The sequence below is a fragment of the Gallinula chloropus genome (genome assembly GCF_964237585.1).
Source record: "Gallinula chloropus genome assembly, chromosome: 8".
Classification (NCBI taxonomy): Eukaryota; Metazoa; Chordata; class Aves; order Gruiformes; family Rallidae; genus Gallinula; species Gallinula chloropus.
Genome location: NC_140093.1, coordinates 21,504,221 through 21,527,064, shown reverse-complemented (window position 1 = coordinate 21,527,064; position 22,844 = coordinate 21,504,221). Strand labels below are relative to the sequence as shown.

Sequence of the window (22,844 nt, the reverse complement as noted above, 5' to 3'; positions counted from 1 at the left end):
TGCTGGAATGGGGGGTGGGGGGGAGAATCTGCCTCTTTTATTAACACACATCCCAAGCCCCTGTGTAAGGAGAGCTAAGTGCAACGCTTGTCATGTCTGCAAGTTCCAAAGACAGAAGTATGACCTAATGCACACCCCATTTTTTCAGTATATTGCTTTCCCAATGCAATTATGGATTTTAAACACTCAAGCTTTTACTTCTACCTCACTTAAAGGTACATTTTTTTCATAGCCATTTGAATCTCCCTTCCTGCAACCAGAGAGAATCTATTGGGGTCAAGGTCAGACAAAGTGTATGAGCTACAACACCCACCCTGCTACAGCAAAATTGGGATTGCATTTGATTAACCAACTAAATTAAGCTTCAGTCATGCCAATCCCTACTCCCTAAATAGGTTTATGATGTTTTAAATCAAACAGTCAATAACTAACTAGGGTGCTATCTATTCTTAAAACAGTTGTTCTTAAATCACTGAAGAATCTATTCTTGCACAGGACAGTAACACAACCAGCAATTGATTAGGTATTTCATTTACAGCTCTGGAAGGTTTTAATTCAGGGTTTGGACAAGAAGTTTACAACACAGATACAAGAAGTAGGGTGAAAGTACTTTGGATCTTACTTTTGCACCTGCTAATAAGGAAATCCATCAGAAAAGGCCCACTGAGGCAGATACCCTGCAGTGATCCCAGGAAGGCACAGAAGGTTTCCTTCTGAGAGTATTCTGAAATTCAGATTTCATTCCCATGGTCAGAATGGTACCAGGTTATCCCCACATTAGAACCTGGTGAAAATATATCAGCCCTTTTCCAAACTATTTGTTTTGCTGTTTTCTCTTATTTTTTTTTTCCTGTTTAACAGAAACACATTCAGCACAACATGCAGTTCTGGGCTGGAAAAAAGATTAAAATAGATCTGATCAGCAATAAATACCATAAGGTGTTTATTGTGCTTTGGGGTAGGAACTAAACAACCTTTCCCATCAGGAACAAACACAACACTTCTCATGAATACCGAGACACGGAGATCCAGATTGAAGCGCTGCAGTACTGCTTTCTGTGAACATCAACAGCAGCCTGAATCCATCCATGGCAGTACTTCTGCAAGTGTGGCAGCTGTTCCACTCTCTTATCTCAGTCCTCACCATGGTTAATTGTTGCACCAGCCATTTTTAAGAAGCCAAGTGAAGTTTCTGTCTCTTCTGTACTTGCAACTGGCCCTGGAATAAAAGAGCAAGATTGAGCTGAGACCCTGAACTTTGTAACACCACTAGACTGGTTGTCAAACATTGCTGACATTGCATTACAAATCTGTGCCAGGCTTCATAAATTTAACATTAAACACTTGCCATTAGAGATATTTTGGGGCTCAATTCTGGAACTAGTAAGTGCTTTCTGCAAGTCAATGGAAAGGGAAGGTGTTTGCTTTGCCACATGTCGGTATACCAGAATACTGCAGAGCTTCAAAATGAGCTACATCAAAATTGTTGTTTTATTTAGCAGTCAGGTAAATCAATGTTGATCACCTAACGCATCATCTACTGGATACATTAAAAAACCCCTTACCCTTATTTGTTTTTATTAAGAAATTTATGAGCTATGCAAGAAAAAGTGCCATGGAATTGTTTACAAAACAGAAGAAACTTGCCAGACACAGAGATATTTACCATTTTGATGATAACATTTGAAAGTTACATATCATACAATGCCAATTCTGAATAACCTGCTCACATATTTATAATGCAAAAGGGCTTCTGCAAAGAACATTTAACATACACAGTCGCTGTCAGATGTAAAGCAAAGACAAATGTATCTTGATGAAATAACTCAAATGTAAAACCAGTGTTTGTAAATCAAGTGCTCTGGGCAGAAAAAAATAGGTGGAAAGCTTTTCCTTACTGAAATGATGATGCAATTTCAAAGTTAAGGCAGCTCTGAATGTTGTTGTCAATTATATGAGTGAGATGCTACAAACCCAACCAACAGTACTGTTTGCTACTGTTGAATAACTCTGAATGTTAACAACATTCAAAGCATATCCTATAGTACTTTAAACAATTTACATTACCTCAGAAAATACTCTTTATTGCTGAATAGTTTGCTACAATGACAAACCTGAGGTGCTGAAGCAATCTGAGACCATCTCCTAAAGAACTCGCTAGTACAGACATAGTAGCAGAAATATGTATTAACGTAAGTGTGAGTGAAATACTCTTTTGTATGTTATAGGTGCAAGCTCCTTTTTTTGATTTTCAACACTTAGAGTTTGCTAAATTTGGTTTAGGCAATTTAAACAAATCTTCTCAGAGGTCCCTGAGGTTGCACAAATAACCAAACTACTTCACTAGGTGCTTAAACAGGGATATTGGTACTTAGAGGCAACCAAGGTTAAATAATTTTAGTGGCAATGAAAATTTAAAAGCCACTAATGGGAAGACAGTTGATTTCATTTTTTTCTCATACATGTGTTATGGCTCACAGTACAGCTCCTGACTGGAGCTAGGGCATCAGAACACAAACCCAGCTCAAAATCAGGCTGCAGTAAATAAGCAATTCTGCCTGTCATCCAACAAGTAACAAGAATTACATCAATTGTCACTCCTGTTCCCCATCAAAAAGTTTGCTGTGGCTTTTTAAATTCATGTTTATCAAAATACAATACCCCAGAAGCACTTACTAAGGTGACTAAAAGGACAGTTACTGCTGTACAGTTACACTAGCTCTCACTGCAGGACTGGCTGCTGCTCGTTCTCTTTCCTTCGCAATTTCCATCTCTATTTTGGCTTTGATTTTATTCCAATCAACTTCCAGCTGTAAAGAAGAGAAAAGTGAGTATACAGAGGTCACCTAACATTGCACAGAGAGGTCAAACAGATAGCTTTTCACTATTTGAACAGTAGATAATATGAAGTTACAAGTACAAAGTGGCTGTATCAATCACTAGATAGCTTTTCACGTGTGACAACCTACACGAATTGAATGTATGAAGGCACAGCTGAGGTCTAACAAACTGAGCTTTCCATCTTCAAAATAAACCAAGCTTGATGTATTTTAACAAATACTAATACATCTCATCACGTCTGGCAAAAAAACCCACCTTAAAACATGAAAATAATTTGGATCAACTTGTGTCTAATTAAGATGTAATGACGTCTGTCCCCCATTACTGAGAGCATCGCCCTTTATCAATAATACATGCAGTGACGTCTTCTGACTGCACCTAAATCCACCAAGGAAACTGATAGTGTATTACACCAGTTATCTGATATAACAGAAGGCAGATTTCTGCTTGAAATTTGTCTTCTACATCAATAAATGCTTTAGCTTCATCTCGGCGTTTCTCCAGCTGCAGAGCTTCATCATCTTCTGGGTGTATTCTGTTTCAGAGAAATTCAGGCAATAGCTATAGTGCAATATTCCTGGTACAACAATTGTCTTTCCTTCCAGAAATGCTTGACAAGACAGAAGAGATCATGATGCATATGATGACTACAAAAAACATGTCCAAAACCTGTGCAAAAATTGTTATTGCAAAGTTCAGTTTCATTGTTGGAGAATTAAGACTATCAAAGATGGGATGGGGGAAAAAAAAACCTCAACTGCTGCTCAGGGAGTTTTCAGAGTAGCTGTTACTCTGCTAACTAAGTCATGAAATAACAAGGAAGATTCTCTGCAAGGAAACATGTAACTGCAAACCCCACGTTCTCATGTGAAAAGGTTAATGCCTCAATTCAGGATGCATTTACTGGGTCCAGGTGCTTTGGATCTGACGACTGAAATCTTTATGGAGCTCTGAGAAAGAATGTGTTTGCTTTAACAGATGTCACACAGATGCTAAACATACCACAGACAGGGCTGATTCTGCCATCCAGCCCAGAGAGCTACTTGCCAGTGACACCTAGTAACTGCCAAGATAGGGATTCTCAGTATACATATTAGGTTTATCATACCTTATATATAAAGATGTGAGATATAACAACTAAACACATTGTTTAGATTCCCTGATTGCAGATCAGTGTTCTCTACTGCAGCACAGAAAAAGGTAGAAACTCCTTGCTTAAGCCTGAGGGAGCTTTAGGTGGTGAGAGGGAAACTGAGACCTTTTTTCCCTCCCCTCTGCCCAGAGATGAAAGAGCAGCATGAAATCTTCCTCTTCTCTTCAATGCCTGTAACATTTTCTTCTAACTTTGCCACACAAGCATGACAAGCTGCATTAAGAATTTAGTTACTGCTGCAGCCAAGAGCTTAAAATCCACTTCATTAAGTAGGTTCCCTCCTAGTTTCAGATCCAGCAGATCCAGAATATGGATGAGGAAGAGGACTACTTTACTCCAGGGACCATCTGCTGACTGGGACCCACATCTCAAGCCTGAGTGAAAGGCAAGACAGGCTCCACTCATTTCACTTTGCTTAAACCTTTTCACTGACAAGGTGTTACTGCTTTAGAACCCTTCCAGAAACTGTGGCTTTCTTGAAGATTTAAAGACGAGACAGTTTATGTAAAAAGTCTCTTTCAGAAGCATGGGGATAAACATGATTTTTGCTCAATAATGGCTTTAAAGTGTGTAGAAGACATACTTCCAGCACAGCAGCTGAAACTGCTGCATGAGAAGAGTGCTTGGAATCTGTTCTGTGATTTTCTGTTTTCCAGGTAAAGCACTGCAGAATGGTTCACTGAGGGGCTAGATGTTGTGCAGACTTTTAATCTTGTTTAGGAAATGAAATGTCTTTACAAGCACTACAAGCTAATGCCTTACATTAGGAATTGAGTTTTAGTGAAAGTGCAATGGGCACTGATGAATTAAGGGATCTGAGCTAACTGCTTGGATGTATTTCCTGGTCCATCAGCTATGGTGGATGCAAAGTACACATCTCTCCTTAAGAGTTTCACCCTCAAAAACACTTACGAACATCAAGGGGAAGAGCGGGGGCAGCACTCCAGTGGAATCTACTTCTAGCTTATGAACTGTAAGATCTGTCCTCAGCCTTTAGGATCCATGAAATGCTAATAAATTGGAATGACCCACTGATGATGGAGAGGGTTTCCAGAGGTTTGATGAAATTGTATATTTAGCTATTTATCATATTTGGCAGAAAGGTTTGCAGTTCACTCCGAATATGTATCTGGATACCTTCAAAGTTTGTTGTTGTTCCTATCCATAAAATTACATAAAAATGTTGAAGACATTTAAGAAGTACAGATTCAACCATACTAAGGTCTAGCTCCCTGTTTATAGAAAACAACTGTGCCTTCAGTTGTATAACCCTTGCCAGACACTATATATATACATTCTGTATCTGTGCCTTCAAATAAAACACACACACAACTATTACTAGCCAAGTGGCCACACATCAAGCTCCAAACTTGTATTCAGATGTAAAATCTTAAGATTTGTGTCCACATTTGAACCAAAAAAGGGAAATATGAGTGATTTCCACACACACAAACCCCTCACCAAAGTGTCTACAAAGAGCAGGCTGACCTGAAGCTGTAGGAATAATTCTGAGGAATACTTACACCTTCTGCATATTGCAAAAATCTTTTGTTCGTTTCTTTTTTACCAAAATCCTCTAGAAACTTTTGTCTGTAAGCCAGGACTGTGTCAACATGTGTCTTGTGCTTTACTGCTAGTTCTAGGGCCCTGGAATAAAACAAAAATGGGCTTGTCAGGCGATATAAATGCTCTGGCAAAACTACAATCAGCATGGCTTTGCAAAACGATACGCTGAAAAGCGTTTGGGCTGCAGGCAAAGATTCCTAATCTATAGTGCCAAGTAGTTTCACATTAGTATCAGTCACAGGAGGTTAAAAAGTAGTCAGTGAAGGAGACTGTCTACTTTATGATGCATGGTACAAAAAATATCCAACAATTATTTCTGATGACCTTATCACATCACTGGAGTTTGACATGAGAAGTCTTTTTATTTCAAGGAAATAAATCAGAATGGTTAGAGTCTGTCACTCTCAATAGAAAGGGGTAAAATTAATAATTTTTAATGATTCCATACCATCATGGATCACTTCTGAATAGTGTCTTGATACTGTGTATACTACACAGCATTTACAGATACTCTAGAGGTGGGCAAGATCAGTCATTGGGTTAAAATAATTGATTGGTTTTGTATCTGTTTTCTTCTTAATGGCATAAGGAATACTTACCTTTGATATACACAGTGCTTAGATGATACATTTTAAGCAACATAATAAAAAACACAGATACATGGGTGAAAACACAACTTTTTGCCTACAGTGATATGAATATAATAGCAGAGAAACGGCCTCAGAAAATTCTGTTAGAAAACGTGGGGTTTTGTTTAAAGGAGAAATTCCTACTTTGTTTTCTCAGGCTTAATTCATGCTTCATCCACCTACACAGTGCTGGGAGTCTGAATAGCCACGTATCTATTTTTAGCAACAAGACATTTCAAAACAGCCTTAATTCTTAGAGGGTCACATACAGTTTGAGGTATCACTACGGACTTTTCTCTATGGGCAGTAATGAAAAAGCAAAATGCTATTTAAAACCACTTCCAAGTATGTTTTGGACTTTTAGCAGAGAATATTTGTACCTTCTAAATAGGAAAGAAAAAATGTGACTACTTTAGTTATTGTCAGGATATGATTTACTTCATCTTTTTTCAGCTCAGGGCAATTAGAGATAGGAAATTAGTCAGCTAAATATCTGCAAGGAAACAGTAAGGCTGCTTATAAACATACTGTGTTTGAAGAAATACTACCTATCCCAGTTGTAAAGGTTAATGTTGACTTGGATAGCCTGATAAATCAGGCCTGCTTGAAGCAGCAGGGTTTCAGCTTCTTGGGTGTTTCCACTGAAGAGCAGCATATGAGCCATCCTTGACTCTTTGGATGGAAGATCTTTGATGGAATTGATGTACTGAACTTTGTCAATCTGTTAACGAGATGTACAAGAGTTTAGTAATGCAAACTAATTAATAAAATTTGGGTTGAAACAATTTAACTGGAGATAACTAACTTGGTTTTCCTACCTCACCAATTGATGCGTAGGCAATTTCTGCTGTGGCCATGTCTTTGTTGGCAACCGCCATAGCAGCTAAACATGCCCACATAGTTTGATCCTGAAATTTAAACAAACCAAAGGAAATGCCTAAAACTTCAAATACTCATTATCATGCTAAAAATGACTTCTCAAAGGAAGCATAACAGTCCTGAAAGTAATGTATAACAATCCAATGTCTCCCAGCGTGCGATTCAAGGCACTGTGGTCTAAGTTAGGAAGTCACTGCTTAATTATTTCTCAGAACTCCTTCATTCTAACAACTGTTGATGATGTAATCGGGGGAGACTGACAGTGTGGCTGAATGAATCATTCCTTTTCAGCATCACTCCTGCCATACTATCACTTTATGACTTCCTCATCTATGTCCCTGTCATTACTTGTAGAACTATGCTGGAAACCAAAGCACTGGCTGTGGTTGAAAAGATTTATTTTAACCTGGTTTATCTCAACCTGGCTTCACAAATTACTGTGCTGGAACCATGCTGCTGACAATAACAAACACTACATTTATCATAAACATACTACAAATGAAAGGAAAAAAAAATGACTTGACTGTAGAACAGATTATGAACCTGCTGAAAAGTAAAGAGCTTCAAAGGTTTTGTGTCCTTTGTGATATTTTCAGTACATTTTATGTTTAGAGTTGAGAATTAGGAAAACTTGTTGATAACAACATTACATCCTTGTTTTCTATATTAAAGACTTTTTATTTATTTTCTTTCTTTTTTTTTTTTTTTTTTACACAAGCTTATGGAAACCCCACTAACTCAGAAAAACCTTTAGGAAATTCCTCACATTTTAAATATCTTCCTTTTCCAAGCCTGACTACGTTATGACAAAGATAAAGTGCTAAAATGCATTAGATTAGGCTACCATATCTGAAAACTCTAGTGAAGACAGGAAAAATTTAACTGTGAATCCACTTGTTAGTCCACATGCACTCTAAGAATTGAGTTGTACTATTGTTGTTAACAATGTTCAATACCAAATTTGAAGATAAACACTTTGCAACGTGAATAGGTTTTTAGAACCAGCACAGGATTACTATTGATTAGAAACAGAACAAACAGCTACACTGCAGCTGCTCTGAACATGCCCTGTTCTGGCAATCGATTGTGTGTGAAACAAAACCAGTAAGACCCACTAAAGGCAGTGAAATACAGTAATTGAGCCTAAGGCTGTGATTTCCCTGTCACATCTCTGCACCTGCCCATGTGTTTGAACTCTTTACCATGATTCAGGACAAGACAAACCTTCCCACCGGTGGTTTGGTTTTAAATCACCTGTAACCTGGGAGAATTAAAACCATTCAGAGAATCAAATACTCATTAAACCTTTGTCACCTTCTCTTTCCACTTCTCTGGTATTTAGAAAAGCTCAGCCTGGAATGATACAGGAGATCAAGTCTCTAGGAGTTTTTCACCAATAGGTCTTGCTGTTCTCTCAATGGTTTGTTTTGTTACTACCAAACTGTCTACCTGGGTTGGCAAAAATTAAGTTAAAATGCTTAAAACTAGATGAGAATAGTCTTCACACAGAAAATAAAGATTCTGCTACAGTTTTTCTTAGAGAAAAACCTTCCTCACTAGTGGACAGGTAAAGACTAACGAGGAAAAGCTCATAAAAGCAGGACACTAAAAAAATGTTACCTATATTGGGTTTTTATTACAAAACCACACAAAATTTGTAACCATTTTTCCTTTTAAATATGATGAAACCCATTAGATGACTCTACACATAAGAATGACTCTACCCATTAGAATAATCCTTGAACTAGAAAGCCTTTGTATTAAACTGAAAGAAGCAATATTATTAATATTTATTTTTCACGATGACCCATTAATTACTCTATAATTACTCTGTAACATAACACTGTATTTGAAATTTGAAATCCCAGTTCCTACTGCCAGGAAGTGGAATAAAAGCCTTCTACTAAATGGGTAACACTCCAAATAAACATAATTACATAACCTAAATTATCTGGATGTGTATTGATTTAATAATGGAAAAAGAAAATTGTTTTAAAATACACATTTAAGGTCAAAAGTGCTAAACTTTTCAAGGGGTAAACGGGTCAAGGATGCAGGGTTTGGGGGGGATTTTTGTTTGTCTCCTTTGAAGACTGTTGGACTCACCTCATCTGTTGCTGTTGCCTAAATACATGCAAATGAAAGCAAAGGGAAAAAACAACAAAGAACCCATGTGAAATAAAATATGACAAAACACTAAACAACAGCATGTGGAGATGCAGAACATTTTTAACTGGTTACCTTATGGCCTAGTCCTGAAAGCTTATTACCAACTTCTGTGAGTACCTGTGTTCATCTGGTCTTTTGAGTGAGTAGAAATAATATGACATAATAAAATTTGTGAAATGATATGTATGAATATTGTGTAATTATGATATTTTAATAGTTTTTCATGAGCAACCCACAAATAATCAGCAACAAAACAGAAGAATGGAAACAAGACATAACATCTGATATGCAACTAAAGTAATACTTGAAATACTGGGGTGAAATGATATCTGATAATTAGCATTTACCTTGACGAAGCGACACAATCTGATAGCATCTTCCCATTTAGAACTACTAACATATTCATGAAGAATCGCAGGATAAGGGGAAATATTAAGGTGAATAAGTGAACCATCTGCTCTTCTGATTGTTATCTGATTTCCTACAAAGTGTACAATCTGGGGATTTTTGCTAAATTGACTGGGCAGAGAAAGAAAGATAAGTTAATAATCACTCTCTTATTGAAAAGAACATTAGCAATTTATAGAAATCTTTGTTGCAAAATTACAAGAGGATTTCACTTTATTTAAAAAAAATCTAAGCACCTGGTTATTCAGCAGTTATATCCAACAGGCAGGTGTAATGTTCTCTAGCAATAAAACGATAGCTATGCACAATCTCTGGCTGTAAAGCAACTGCAAACTGGGTATTGGTGCATGTTTTTCAGCAAATAATATTTGGGCTCCCATAGCTCTTAGAAGGAAATAATCAATGCAGGTATGCTTTATGAAGAATCTCCTATCACAAAATATACAGGCTAAAGTACACATGTCAAGGAAACGTTCTGAGCTAGAAATACTGTCTGTGACTAATATCTTGATACTTTTAATTTCCAGATACTGTAAACAGATTTTTTTTTTTGCAAACTACTAAGGCAATATTTCATGGGATTAAATTTTGCTTTCATATCAGGATGCCCTTCTACTTTTAAACTGTGCATCATTATTTTAACTCCAAACGTTATGATATATCTTATAAAACACTTTTTCCTTATTTCCTAATCCAGAAGTAGAAATATGACAAGAAAACACTGTAACCCTGGCTTAAACTGCCAAAATTAATGTCATTTAAGGATTGAGTGAACTAGGTAAAATTATACTATTTTGATCAAAAAAGAATCTATTACCTTGCATCCTTTTCATACAGAGTTTTTGGCAAAAGATCTTTATCCACATAGACTGTGTTGGGGTAGTACCAGACTGTAAAATGTGTGTCTTGAATCCCACAAAGGATGTTAGACGTGTCGTTCCAAGCCAAAGTTTGAACCATTGTCCCTTAAAGATAACAAATTAATATGCATTTTCACAATAAACTTCAAAATAAAGATCCACTTCTCAAACTGTAGTAAATGGGTAATTATTAGTCCTTCTTAGTTCCTTCCCTTAGTTCCTTTTCTAAGGGCTGGTTTTAACCTTCTAGGTCATATCTTAAAGTTCTTCCCAGAATAATGTTTTTTTGGACTTAGTTTTGAGACTGGAGAACAAAATTGAACACAATGGTCAGGCTGGACCTTTGTTATTTATTGGATTATGCATCTTCTACAGCATTGACATTTTTAATTAAAAATATTATGAACCTAAGAGTTTCCATGTGCAAGAAAAATGTCTGAAAGCTTCTGTATGGAATAATTCTGAGGAATACATCCTTTTCCACTATCCTTTTAGCTGCTGACTCTGGAATGCCATAACAAGTCCTTAAATGTTAACAACTGCTTTACATATAACTGATATAAAAATTACCAGAATTTAGAGAAAATGTACTAAAACTGTTTCTACAACTATCTTATGAAAGTTACAGGTCTATTTCTATTTTTTTTGCTATTATGTAAAAGAATCCCACAATTTCTTGCAGTAGAATAAAGTCTACTTGTAATTAAACATTATTTTGAACTTTTCTTACCTATTTTGACAATCTTCTGTTCTTTTCCAAACCGTTTAACAGAAGTAATATAAAGATCTCTGTTCTTATCAATAAAAGCGATTTTTCTTTCACTTGTAAGTCCTTTCTGGTCCAAAGCAATCTCCACAATTTCTGTCTGAAAAGGAACAAGAAAACATTTGATTTTCATGTTTGAGATTTGAATGTGATACTCAAACAAATGAACTTTACTAAGTTCATACACGGCAAGAAACTCTTGAAAAGCTGGATTGTGAAGACACTTTATGTGAGTCCTCTCTGTTGGATGAAGTGTTACACAGATTGAATTTCATGCAGGTAAAACCAAAACTGCAACAGAGATGACAGCAGTTTGGGAATTTACCACAAAACTACAGAAATACAGATGGCAGTCCCAAAGAAAAAGCTACCTAAAAGATGAATGTTTATTTCTCTCTCCAAAGCAGCTGCCTAGTTTTGCTTTTGTTGCATACCAAAAGAGTAGAAGAAATATAAAATAGAGTTTGAGCAATCAGGTTGGAAATAAAACCAGTAAAAGCTCTGACTGAAGACAGACAACTTTTCACTGATGTTCTTTTCTTCAGTTTTAACAATAGGATGGCATCAGTCAAAGCTCCTTTGGAGTACAGGCAAAGGAAACTCAGTTCTTCAGTTTTATTGCATAACAACACTATTTACCTGTACTTTCAAACTCTAATGTGCATGGAAAACACAAGCCAGGAACCAAACACAACCTAAAATATATTCCTTTGTACACTGACACTGCATAAAGAATCCAATTTGTGTCATTTTATGAGCCAGTATTAAGATTGTAAAGCTTTAATAGGTTATTAGATCCATTACTAAGGAAACGTGTTAGTGGATCTTAATTTCAAAATATAATAAAGAAGAGACATTATATCCCTTACCTCATGGGTTAGAGGCTTTCCATCACCCAATGGCTTTCCTGATAAAGCTTCAAATATGTAGATAACTGGAAAAAAAAAAGAAAAGAAAGGGTTTATTAGTTAAAAGCAACAGTTCTTCATAGACTTCTTAAGCAGATCTGTTCATTTGCAGAGTATAATCAACTTTAAATCTAGCTTATTACTGTGTGCTAGACTTACCAGTGATTTTCACCCTCTGGTGAAAAAGACTCTTACAGCTGGGGAAACAGAACCACCAGAGTCTGCTGAGCTTGGGAATTGTCTCTTTTTGCAATCAGAGCTATCTGTGAAAATTCTCAATTACTGCTGTTTTCAGAGCATTTCCAGCCACTGAAACGTGCTATCAGGGACTGATATGGAATCGAGAAAACTGATGGTTTATTTCCTACCACAGCTCAAATGGTTAATTACAGAAACAGTGCTATCTGATGCACATTTGTACCCTGTACTGTGAATAAATTAATGTTACCAAGGCTATCTGACAGGTTTACTCACTCTTAACTCACAATTTTGATGAACTCAAAGGTTTAGGAAGTTATACCATTGACTGCTATATTTTCCTAAAGGAATTAGGATCAGATATATAGATATCCAGTGAAGGCATGACTTTGCAACCTGCCTAAAAAGAAAGCTTCTCATTCTTTCTCTCTCTCTCTAGATACACATGTGTATGTGTGAGTGTTTGATAAACATCCACATGCATTCAAAAACTACCGATACATTATATACAGCCTGTGAGTATCCACACAACTTCAGACAGATGTAGGAGTAGTATTCAAACCCAGAGAAAACAGTAACATCATGAGGAACACCACCTGCAATTCTAGGCTCACAATTCTGTGTTAGTTCACAGACAACCTAGATGTGGCAAAAACATTCCAGATGTTCAGTAACACATCACACCTGTGATTCCAACACATTACCTGTAAGTATATAAGATGAACATATACGTTCATTCCAAAGGATGGCGATGTTAACCTGTTAATCCTGCTGTGCCTTTCCTTCGGGAGGACACAGGATGTTGGTTTGAGGTCAATACAGGTTATAACAGGCAGAATTTAAAAAAAGCACAACCCAGCAACAACAAAAACTGTAAGAGCAGGTGTTCAGAAAGCACTGGTTGAGATTGCAGAGGAGGAAAAGAAAGGGTTTTGCACAAGGGTTGCTCTTGGCAGCTGGCTAAATACACAAAAGAATACTGGTTGCTCTTGAGAAGTGGTGTTTTTCTCACTTTTATGCATGACTCCCTGTGTGACATTTATTTTGATTTAGCTATTCAAGCCAATTTCCCTGCTACTGTACTAGCTATAGGGAGTGAGATTAAGAGAGTTTTAAAGAAAACCACTATACCTAATTGACAAGTAGAACTGGTTAACTTCTTATTACTCTTATTAAAGTATTTCAGAAAGTAAGTTTGGCGTTGGTTTGGGTTTTTTCCTCCTATCTGGAAAAAGTCCGCATCACTTAACAATAATTTAGAACTTAAAATTCCTCTTTTCTTTTCTTCATATGCATAAATTAAACCTATAAACAAAAGGCATTCTCTCACTTTGAACATACAAAGAGAACAGCAACTGCATGTCCTTTATCACATTTGTTGTCACAGAGGAACTGCCCAAAGGCCAGCAGTTCCCTTTTGAGAACAAGCTTGCCTCCCTCTTCTTCATTAGAGGCTGAGGAAGGACTGTAAGCAGCTCTGTCCTGCAGGCAATAAAGGTTTAAATGGTTGCACATTGGCATCAAGAGATAGAACAAAGGAAAAAAGCTGACTGACAAAAATATATTCCTGTATTCCACATCAATGCAAAAAATTACCTGAAAGGGCATCTGGCCATATTGTGGTTTTTATTGTAGTGCTTTTGACACCAAAACACAAAAATCAAGAGCATCAAAATGTCCAAGAACACAACAGTGAGAGGGAACATCACAGCCTCATAACTATGGTCACCTCGATCGCGTATATAGAGTTCTGTGCTATAAAGATACAAACTCTATAAACTGAACCAAAGAACATCGGAGAACTACAATGAATCCCAGCTAACGTACTGGTAGCTTCCAAGAGCATCAGACAAACAGAAGGATATTTCTGAGGTCATACTTTAATAAAAGCATGTCAGAGTGAAAACTTACCATCCAAGTATTGACTGCAAATATTCCATGGTTCTCTGAGGCATTACACACACAACCAGAAGTTCAAAGACATATAACATTAACTTTTAAAATCAAATTTAAGCATGACTTGTAATTTTAGTGCATTTTTATACTTACTACCTTTACTTTGTATCATAAATAATTTGTTTATGCTTTATGCCTTCTTTTTTACAACAACAATGTTGCTAAACATGAAGATATTAAAAACTTCATAATGAATTATTAGCAAGTGTGGTACCATTAGAACTTGGAACTCACCCTTTTCATCAGCTTTGTCTTTTATTGCTAGAGTATCATTGCTCAGAGACACTGTCTGGGCATTTAAAATGTCTGTTCTCATTCCTGGAAATTTGGGAGAAGAAATTAATCTTCCTTCATAGGAATATAAATAAAGTCCTCCACCATCTACAAGAAGGAAATGCCTAGCAAAAAAAACCCAAAGAAAAATTAAATCACTAAACAAAGAATGCATGATGACAGTTTCAACGATTTGAAGGTAATTGTCTAGTATTCTGCAACTATTTTCAGTTAAATTACACAATTTCTAAGCCTTACATTTCAAAGCTGATATTCTGAAAGCTCCATATGTAAGATTACACTTTCTATGCAAATTTTATTTATTTCCAAAAGAATACTTACCTGGAATCCCTACAATTTTACCTGTTAAAGATATTGTAACATTTAAACCTTATACCTCCTGATGACAAAGCATACAGCTGCAGATGGAACTCCCCACGCATTACCCCATGAGATAATGCTGCATGTACACATGTGAGAAACAGCTTTAATCTTTGTAGCTAGCTTTGATATACTATTACCTGTATCATTTCCTTCAGTTCAACTAGATTATAACAAAGCAAAGAGAAGACACTTTGAATGAACTGATCACAACTCATTGAAGTGGAGGGCTTCAGTGAAAAATATAACTCCTTTGCAGGAACCCACTGCAAGCTTTTGTACAGAACCTAAACAGCTCTATGTAACAAGAAGTGTTTGGTGTGTACAGTATCTACAGCTGTTAGACACAAAACCTATCCGTAAACAAAAGCCAGTTGTTAGACCACCAGCTACTGTAAATCTTGCCAATCCCTGGTACCAAAAGAACCACTGTCTATTTGTCTCTGTCCATGTTAACTGGTTTTACCAAAACTTGTGATTCATTTTTGCACATCACCTACACTGCCAAAGAATCTTGGCCATGTTTTAAAAATTCACTTCTAATCAGCAGCAAAAAGCTCCTAATCTAGAAATTGATCTTTGAAATCCTCACTCAGCCACTCTCTACTGCAGTGCCTTTGTAGACTGTGTTTAACCTGGGGCAGTCAAAAATACAGTGAGCATTCTGCTGTATTGTGCCAAAGTATTTGTCCAATAATATTTGTCCATGAGAATTAAGACTATAATCAAAACTCAAGATTTTTGACTTCTGTTCTTATAAAAGTCCTTTGCAAAACTCTCTTTCTGCAAAAGCTCATGTACAGATCTCTTTTGACAAATGATTTTCAGGAAACAGATACTATTTTTTTTTTTAACAGAGAAAAAAATCAGTAATTTCTTGCAACTAGAAGCATGTAGGAAAAATGAAACTATTCCTTTTTATTTGCCATACCTGGCAATATTTTTAACAAAATTGGAGGCCAAAACCTAATTTAAGTAAGTTTATTCTGGTTCAAAAAAGCAATATAAACCATCAAAACCCCCAGATGTTAGTATAATGCCATAAATAAGGGTATAAACATACATAATGTATTAAAAGATTCGCTACCACCACCACAGACCTACACCAGCTAAACCTTTACATGCTACTAAACAACACTGTACACCTTATGCTGATTTCTAGTATTTTAATATGTGCTTATGTTCTGTAACAAAGGTTTTAGGAAATGCACGTTCACATCTAACAATGAGCACTACAAGAAAGTAGCTACCTTTCTGCTTGCAGAATCAAACTAACTGTTCCTTCCTTCAGGTCAAAGATCAGTGGTGTATTCCAGTTCTTTGTGCTGAGAAGAAAATAAATAATTCAGCATTTGTTAAAACCATTAATCATCACAGCTCACTGCAAATACAGAGTTGAATTCACTAAGTAGAGCACACATGTTTTTGTCATCTACCATTCCTAAAAACGAAGGTTTTCTAAGAGAAAATAGGATTTATGAAGCCAAATAACAGTGATAACCAGAGTTGGCCAGTGAGAGGACAGGGGGCAGCGGGAGCAGCTGGAGTAGAGTTCCATCTGAATGTAAGGAGGAACTTTGTCACTGTGAGGGTGACAAGAGTACTGGGACAGGCTGCCCAGAGAGGTTGTGGAGTCTCCTCTGGAGACATTCAAATCCCACCTGGGTGTGTTTCTGTGTGATTTAGTCTGGGTGATCCTGCTCTAGCAGGGGGGTTGGACTAAATCAGCTTTCAAGGTCCCTTCCAACTCCTAGTGCTCTGTGACTCTGTGAACCATGCAGTATGATCCAGTAACACTTCTGCCTTCATTTTTGCCTCCCTTCAACACTAGCAGCAGCTGACTTAGGAGTGTGAGTAAACTGTAAAGTAATATTAATATGAAACACACGTCAAATATTTCTGAACTGTGGTTCCACTCTGTTACAGTGATATGGAGGTAGGACAGAGTCCCCCTCTTGTGTGCCCTATCACAGGCTGCACTATTGTTCAGCATTAACCATCACACTGAACAGATAAGCACCTTTAGGAGTAAACTTTACATTTCAGAATATAAACCAGAATATCATGTTCTGAAAACATGATGCAGGACCGAATCATTCCTATTCTGTTCCAAAATAATGGCAAGCCAGAAGCAGTATCCAAAAAAAGGGAGTTCCTAGATGGAAACACATAACTGGGACAAACACACACCCAGCACCATTCCTGCTGCCTCTAGGTGGAAAGAAAGAATTTGTGTAGTAAAATGAACAGGGAGTCATGGCACCAGCAAGAAGCTGAAAGAAAGGATGACAGGAGGAGGTCAACTATAGTCCAGTACGTTGTTGTAGGTGATGCTAGGTTCCACAGAATACTTCAATTAGCTTAAAAAATACACAAAATTACTTCAAATAAAGTTTCTGCTACTGTCTTGTTAGATAAACCTGAGAAAGCTTCATGAATTTGTACCACTTACGAAAACACGTAACACTGAAGAGAAGTTGAAACCACCAAGTGCCCGTAGTTCAAAGAGGCTTTAATGACCCTGTCACGGAATTCCAACAAATCCACTGCATCATTGATTACGTTGTGCACCTGGTCAAAAGAGAGTTTTGGTTGAATAAAACAACAATAACCGAAATGAAAACTAGCTAGTGAAGCATTATAGTCTGTCTTATTACAAGCACATGCTGATACTATCATGCCATGAGTAGAAGAACATGGCCATGTGGAAACGGGCACTTTCACAGCACTGGGGAAAACTTAAACTCAAAGGTTCTATAAACTCTGAGTAAGCAATGAATAATTACTGAGGAGCTGGATGGAGTTCCTTAAAAGAAAGAAGTAATTAATGCATACTTGGAACACAGAAGTTGTCAGCGCAGTATTATATGTTCTGTTGAGAAAACCATCTGAGGTCAAAGAAGTCTGAAAGTTCCCACTTCATACTCAGCGTTCAGTTGCTGAGTGCTGAAACATTTGACATGTCATACTTCAGTAGTCCCACCGTGTTTCCACCAGAAGAATTCAGCAACATCCAAGATTTGGATAAAGACATGTCTTCTAGGCATTGAATTGCTCTAGTGTGTATTTTAATGCTACCACAGAGAAAGTTGGGATATGGCCTCAGCAAGCAGATTGTACCTTTGCCATGTCTGACAGTGTTTCAAAAAAATCAGTTTGCCTGTAGTCAAAACTGAAAGATTTTAACCAGCTAAAATCTAAGGAGGTATCTGATGATGATGGGGGAAGCAGCGTTTGGTTTTATTTGGCTTTGTTGTGTGCATGTGTTTGTTTTTGAAGATGTCACCATCCCGAGGGTGGTAACTTCTCTTTGATTCTCTCCATTATGCAACCAATTGCAAAACAAAGACTGAACTCAATTATTATGAAAGCCTAGAAACCATTTAAAAAGGCATATTAATTGCTATGCCTACCACTGTGACATGTCCATAATTAGCTTAGCTATTGGAGTACTCAGCAAAAAAGAATGCATCTAGATCTTTTTGGTAGGCAGTATTTTTCCTACATGAACATACAGGAATAAAATAGCATCACTATAAAATAATAAAATAAAAATTAATCCTGAATCAGTGTTAGCTATGCTTCTTCAGTTGTTTGCATACCCAAACACCCCAGAGATGGTTCACAGAGCCCATCTGCTACGAGTCGATGTCTGGGAATGAAAGGAGAAATACACATTTTTACCTGCTAATTTGTCTTCTGTGTTCCCAGACACTGACTCATGTTATCCCACCCACCGGCCCAAATTCTAATACAGCGTTTCTGTTGTTACAATTTTTCCCAATTACAGAGTCAACATCAAAGGAATCAAGACCAAAAAAACATTTAAGGCCCTAATTAGGAATTTAGGAATTTGACTTCGATATTGAAAATACTGGCCTGGTGTCCAATTCCAAATGTGTAATTTGGAAAACTTGTAGGAATGGAAATCTTATATTATCCCAGCGTTTCAGAGAGTGAACATTGTGAGTCAGTGTCTGGGAACACAGAGGACAAATTAGAAGGTAAAGATTCATATTTTTGTATTAATTCCCAGATATTTGGTAACTTAAACGTGGATTCGGGCCAAGAGTTTTCAAAAGAAGGATCCTAAACTTAAGCTCCAGAAACCACACGCAGGGGCCTGTTTCATTTCCCGCCGTGCTGAGATTTGGCAGCTCCCACTGAGGTCAATGTCTACGGCTCAGTTCTCAGCTGGAAGCACCACGCAGGTCCCTGATACATGTTATATGATACACACCAAATTTCTGCAGCATTGGGAGAGCTGAACTTAAGCTGTAATACAGCACGTGGGGCAGAAAAGCACATTGCAACTCTTTGCAGTTACAGTCAGCAGCCACATTAATCTGGAAATGCCCTAAGATAGCGACATTCATCACAGCTTCGTTAACAGCAGGGATACAGCGAACCTTAATAACGCATTAGGAATTACAAAGTGCATCAATCCCTCCAACAACTCCTGAAAGCAGATAAAATAAAGCTCCTCTACAGTATCTACACTTCATTATGCAGCTCTGCCTTTGCTGACAGTTACTGTAATACTGTTTATTATGATGCTTTGGTTTTGGCCAATGTATTTGCATTGTTTTCTGCGTAAACATTTTTATTACACTTGAAATTATCTCTCTCTTGTAAGTGGCCTCCCACAGCTAATTTCACATACTCTTCAAATGAGGTTTGTATTTTTCTGGAGGGTAAAGCACTTCTGAATTATGTAATTCTGGTCCATCTGGTGGTATGGTTTAGTTTACATAGATCTGGTCTTCTGTAAAACTGGTAATTATTTACACCACTTGCTAGCTCTGGCTATTTGATAATCTTAAACATTTTCAGTCATATATACACAGAAGGAAAAAAAAGGAGAATGGTTTGTCAAGGATTAAAAATACCCAGTTTTCTATTAAAAAAGCCTTAGAAAGCTAGCAGTCAGAATGCACAGCTCTGAAAGGTGAAGATTACCTCCATGGTTCTTCTCTTAATTAACGTTATTTCAAAGTTCTTCCACTCCCAGCGCTGTTCCACAACATGGGCAAAAATGACATGGCCATTTCCACATGCTCCAGCTAGCTGAGTGCCATCAATGGACCAAGCAATGTTAAATATGCTGCCAGTGTTTGGCTTCTCTAAGGCATAAGACCACTTGCAGAAAAAAAGAAAAGAAAAGAATTCTTAATTATTTTTGATTTACTTTTTGGAAATGATTTACTGTAATAAGGAGATTTGCAGGGTTAGATTTTTTTTGAGAAACATCAAAGAACTAACTTTTTATTATAGCTTTTATAAGCAAAACCAGAGAGATTAGATGTTTTCTGACAGGCTCTAGAAAGACATGGATACAAAAAGGAAAACCATCAGGTATGGCAGAACACCCCTCCCCCCTCCCCTGCCATGTCATGAGGCCTGAAGTACACTAGTTATCTAGCCACAATACATTTAAAGTGTACTGAGTCATTCACAAATCCAGACAAGCACTACATAAAAATTAAGTGAATGTACTTAGAAACAATTATACTGGTTACATGGGTGCAATGGACTATGGTCTTAAGTGTGATGCATTCGGTTTATGCCAAGCTCATAGCAGCTCCTGAATACAGAAATAGCAAGGCCTGGGCAAAACCAGTGTGTATAAGCAAGGCACTCCTATCCCAGTAGATCTGCAAAGCTCTTGTGCCATTTCTCTTTGCGCTTCCAACATCAGTGTATTGAAAACACTGCCAGTACACTGTTCTCTTAACCTAAAACAGAAGCTAGGTACACCTCACTTACCTTTTTCTCTAGTCGCTGTTGTTTCTGTACAGGGGAAGGATGTATTAAAAATTTCCAGTTGCTAATTAAATCAAATTTAAAATTTCCAGTTGCTCTAACAACACAAAAATTGAAACATGACTGCAACCAAAGCAGTGACATCTGGCCTAGCTTCTGAGGGAACCAGAAACAATAGCTCTGTGTGTTGTGTTCGTTTTAGATTAGTTAAGAGGTGCTTCAGAGGAGTACCACAGCTTAATATTGGGGGGTGAGGGAGCACAGGTTAAATAACTCTATTTCAGAATCTCATTATGAAAATTAGGAGTGTATCTGCTTTCCTATGGAGCTGGAGATTTAGATGGAAAGGAAAGCAGCATCACCACACGCTTTCCTGCAAGGTGGAAAGGCTCACTTGGACCTACAGAATGCATTTCCGTGGTATTGTGGCTGTTTTCCTTCACCTTCCTACTGCTGGTTTACATCAGTAAAACATATAGCTCTCAGTTTGGTCAGTTTGTTTTTAAATGGAGGCCCCAAATCACTGGGCTAGCAGGCAGCAGTGAAAGCAGCAGTCTGGAAGCTGCAGCGCAGCAGGTATTGGGGACCAGGAGACATGCTGCTCTGCCCAAGCGCTAGCCAGCCTCAAACAGACAACACCAGAGATCACACAGCTGGTTGGGAACTGTGGGCTGGCTGCTAAAAGAGGCTTTTAATAAAAAAAACCAAAACCAAAAACCCACCCCAAAACCCCCACAAAACAATTTAAAAAGACAAAAAGCCAAAAGCACTGATGCCTGTTGTGGTGCAGTGGCAGAGCATCTGCTTTAATGAAACAGCACGGCAATTCTTGTCCTTTGAACACACACACCACACCTTCCCCCCTTTCATTCTCTATTTTCATTCTCTGTTAAAATTGCAAAAATAAAATCAGAAGTCCCCCAAGCACAAAAAAAGGGAAAAGATATTAAAACTGGCATGTGCTTTTTCTCTTTCTGACACACAGCATTGATGTGGTTATGAGCAGCTTACTTTTAGTTCTAAACCTATTTTTGTTGCTTTTCAATAGGTAAATTTTCTCCAACAAAAACCTGATTCTCAAATTCCCTCAGTGTTATGTACCAGACTCCTTGACAGTTTATCTGGATCCTTGTTAACACATTCACATTTTCAGGTCAAGACCCTTGTTTTCTCTGCCTTTCATCTGAGAAATACAGTTTTTACAAATCATTTCAAATCTGCAAACCTGTATTTCCCTGAAAGCAGATGATAAAAAATGAAATCACCTTTTTAAGAGACTTTTAGGAAGACGTTAAACCAGGTTTTAAAATGAGAGGCAAACCTCAACTGTAGCCTCCTTATATAATAGAATATTAAAAAAAAACCCAAACATTTAGCAGTTGAAGAACTACCAGAGTATTCAAATATATCTGAAATCTTAAGAATCAAATCAGCAAAAAACCCATGGGATTAAATGTAAATGTAGACGAGTGATTCTCATCACTTTTGGATACATATTATATCAAAGGGAAGACATCTGGAAGAAAATACTTAATGACTCTAACACATTTCATATTCTGATTTCTTTTGTGGTACACCTAAAACCCAAGAAATACTGTGTCCTTCACATGATTTATATGAAATGAAATCACAAAAATAATGGTATCAGACTGTAACGTTCAACAGCAAGGAAACAGAAGGGGATGAAATTCAACCTCCCCGTTGTGCTAACGATTTGCAGAATATTGTGTAAGATGACCTACTGAGTTAAGGCTCTGTTACTGCTTATGTGCAGGAGGGTGAGTTAAAAACAATGTCAGCACTGCCTGAGTTTCCAAAGTCAAGAGCTCAGTTTTAAGGCTTCAGCTCACAGGCCTCTTGGCTTGCAGACATGCCGTTCACTGCCTATGTATTAGGTAATTGTGTCCCTGTACTGGGCACTGGTGAGGCCGCACTTCGAGTGCTGGGTCCAGTTCTGGGCTCCTCACCATAAGGACATCGAGGGCCTGGAGCGAGTCCAGAGAAGGGCAACCAGGCTGGGGAAGGGGCTGGAGGGAAAATCCTCTGAGGAGCAGCTGAGGGAGCTGGGGGTGTTCAGCCTGGAGAAGAGGAGGC

At 37.5% G+C, this 22,844-nt stretch overlaps 1 protein-coding gene across 1 annotated transcript in view; it reads right to left on the bottom strand.

Annotated features, from left to right (window-relative positions):
* Positions 1–830: 830 nt before the first annotated feature.
* IFT80 (intraflagellar transport 80) overlaps positions 831–22,844 on the bottom strand; it is a 39,131-nt gene continuing 17,117 nt past the window's right edge. Inside the window, exons 6-18 of the mRNA XM_084267360.1 lie at positions 19,947–20,126; positions 17,440–17,558; positions 16,238–16,312; positions 14,568–14,731; positions 12,141–12,205; positions 11,236–11,371; positions 10,463–10,610; positions 9,585–9,756; positions 7,008–7,097; positions 6,738–6,910; positions 5,518–5,641; positions 2,677–2,810; positions 831–1,219 (exon numbers count right to left, since the gene is read on the bottom strand). Of these exons, the coding sequence (XP_084123486.1) occupies positions 2,697–2,810; positions 5,518–5,641; positions 6,738–6,910; positions 7,008–7,097; positions 9,585–9,756; positions 10,463–10,610; positions 11,236–11,371; positions 12,141–12,205; positions 14,568–14,731; positions 16,238–16,312; positions 17,440–17,558; positions 19,947–20,126 (1,560 nt within the window). The 3' untranslated portion in view covers positions 831–1,219; positions 2,677–2,696. The remainder of the gene's footprint in view (positions 1,220–2,676; positions 2,811–5,517; positions 5,642–6,737; positions 6,911–7,007; positions 7,098–9,584; positions 9,757–10,462; positions 10,611–11,235; positions 11,372–12,140; positions 12,206–14,567; positions 14,732–16,237; positions 16,313–17,439; positions 17,559–19,946; positions 20,127–22,844) is intronic.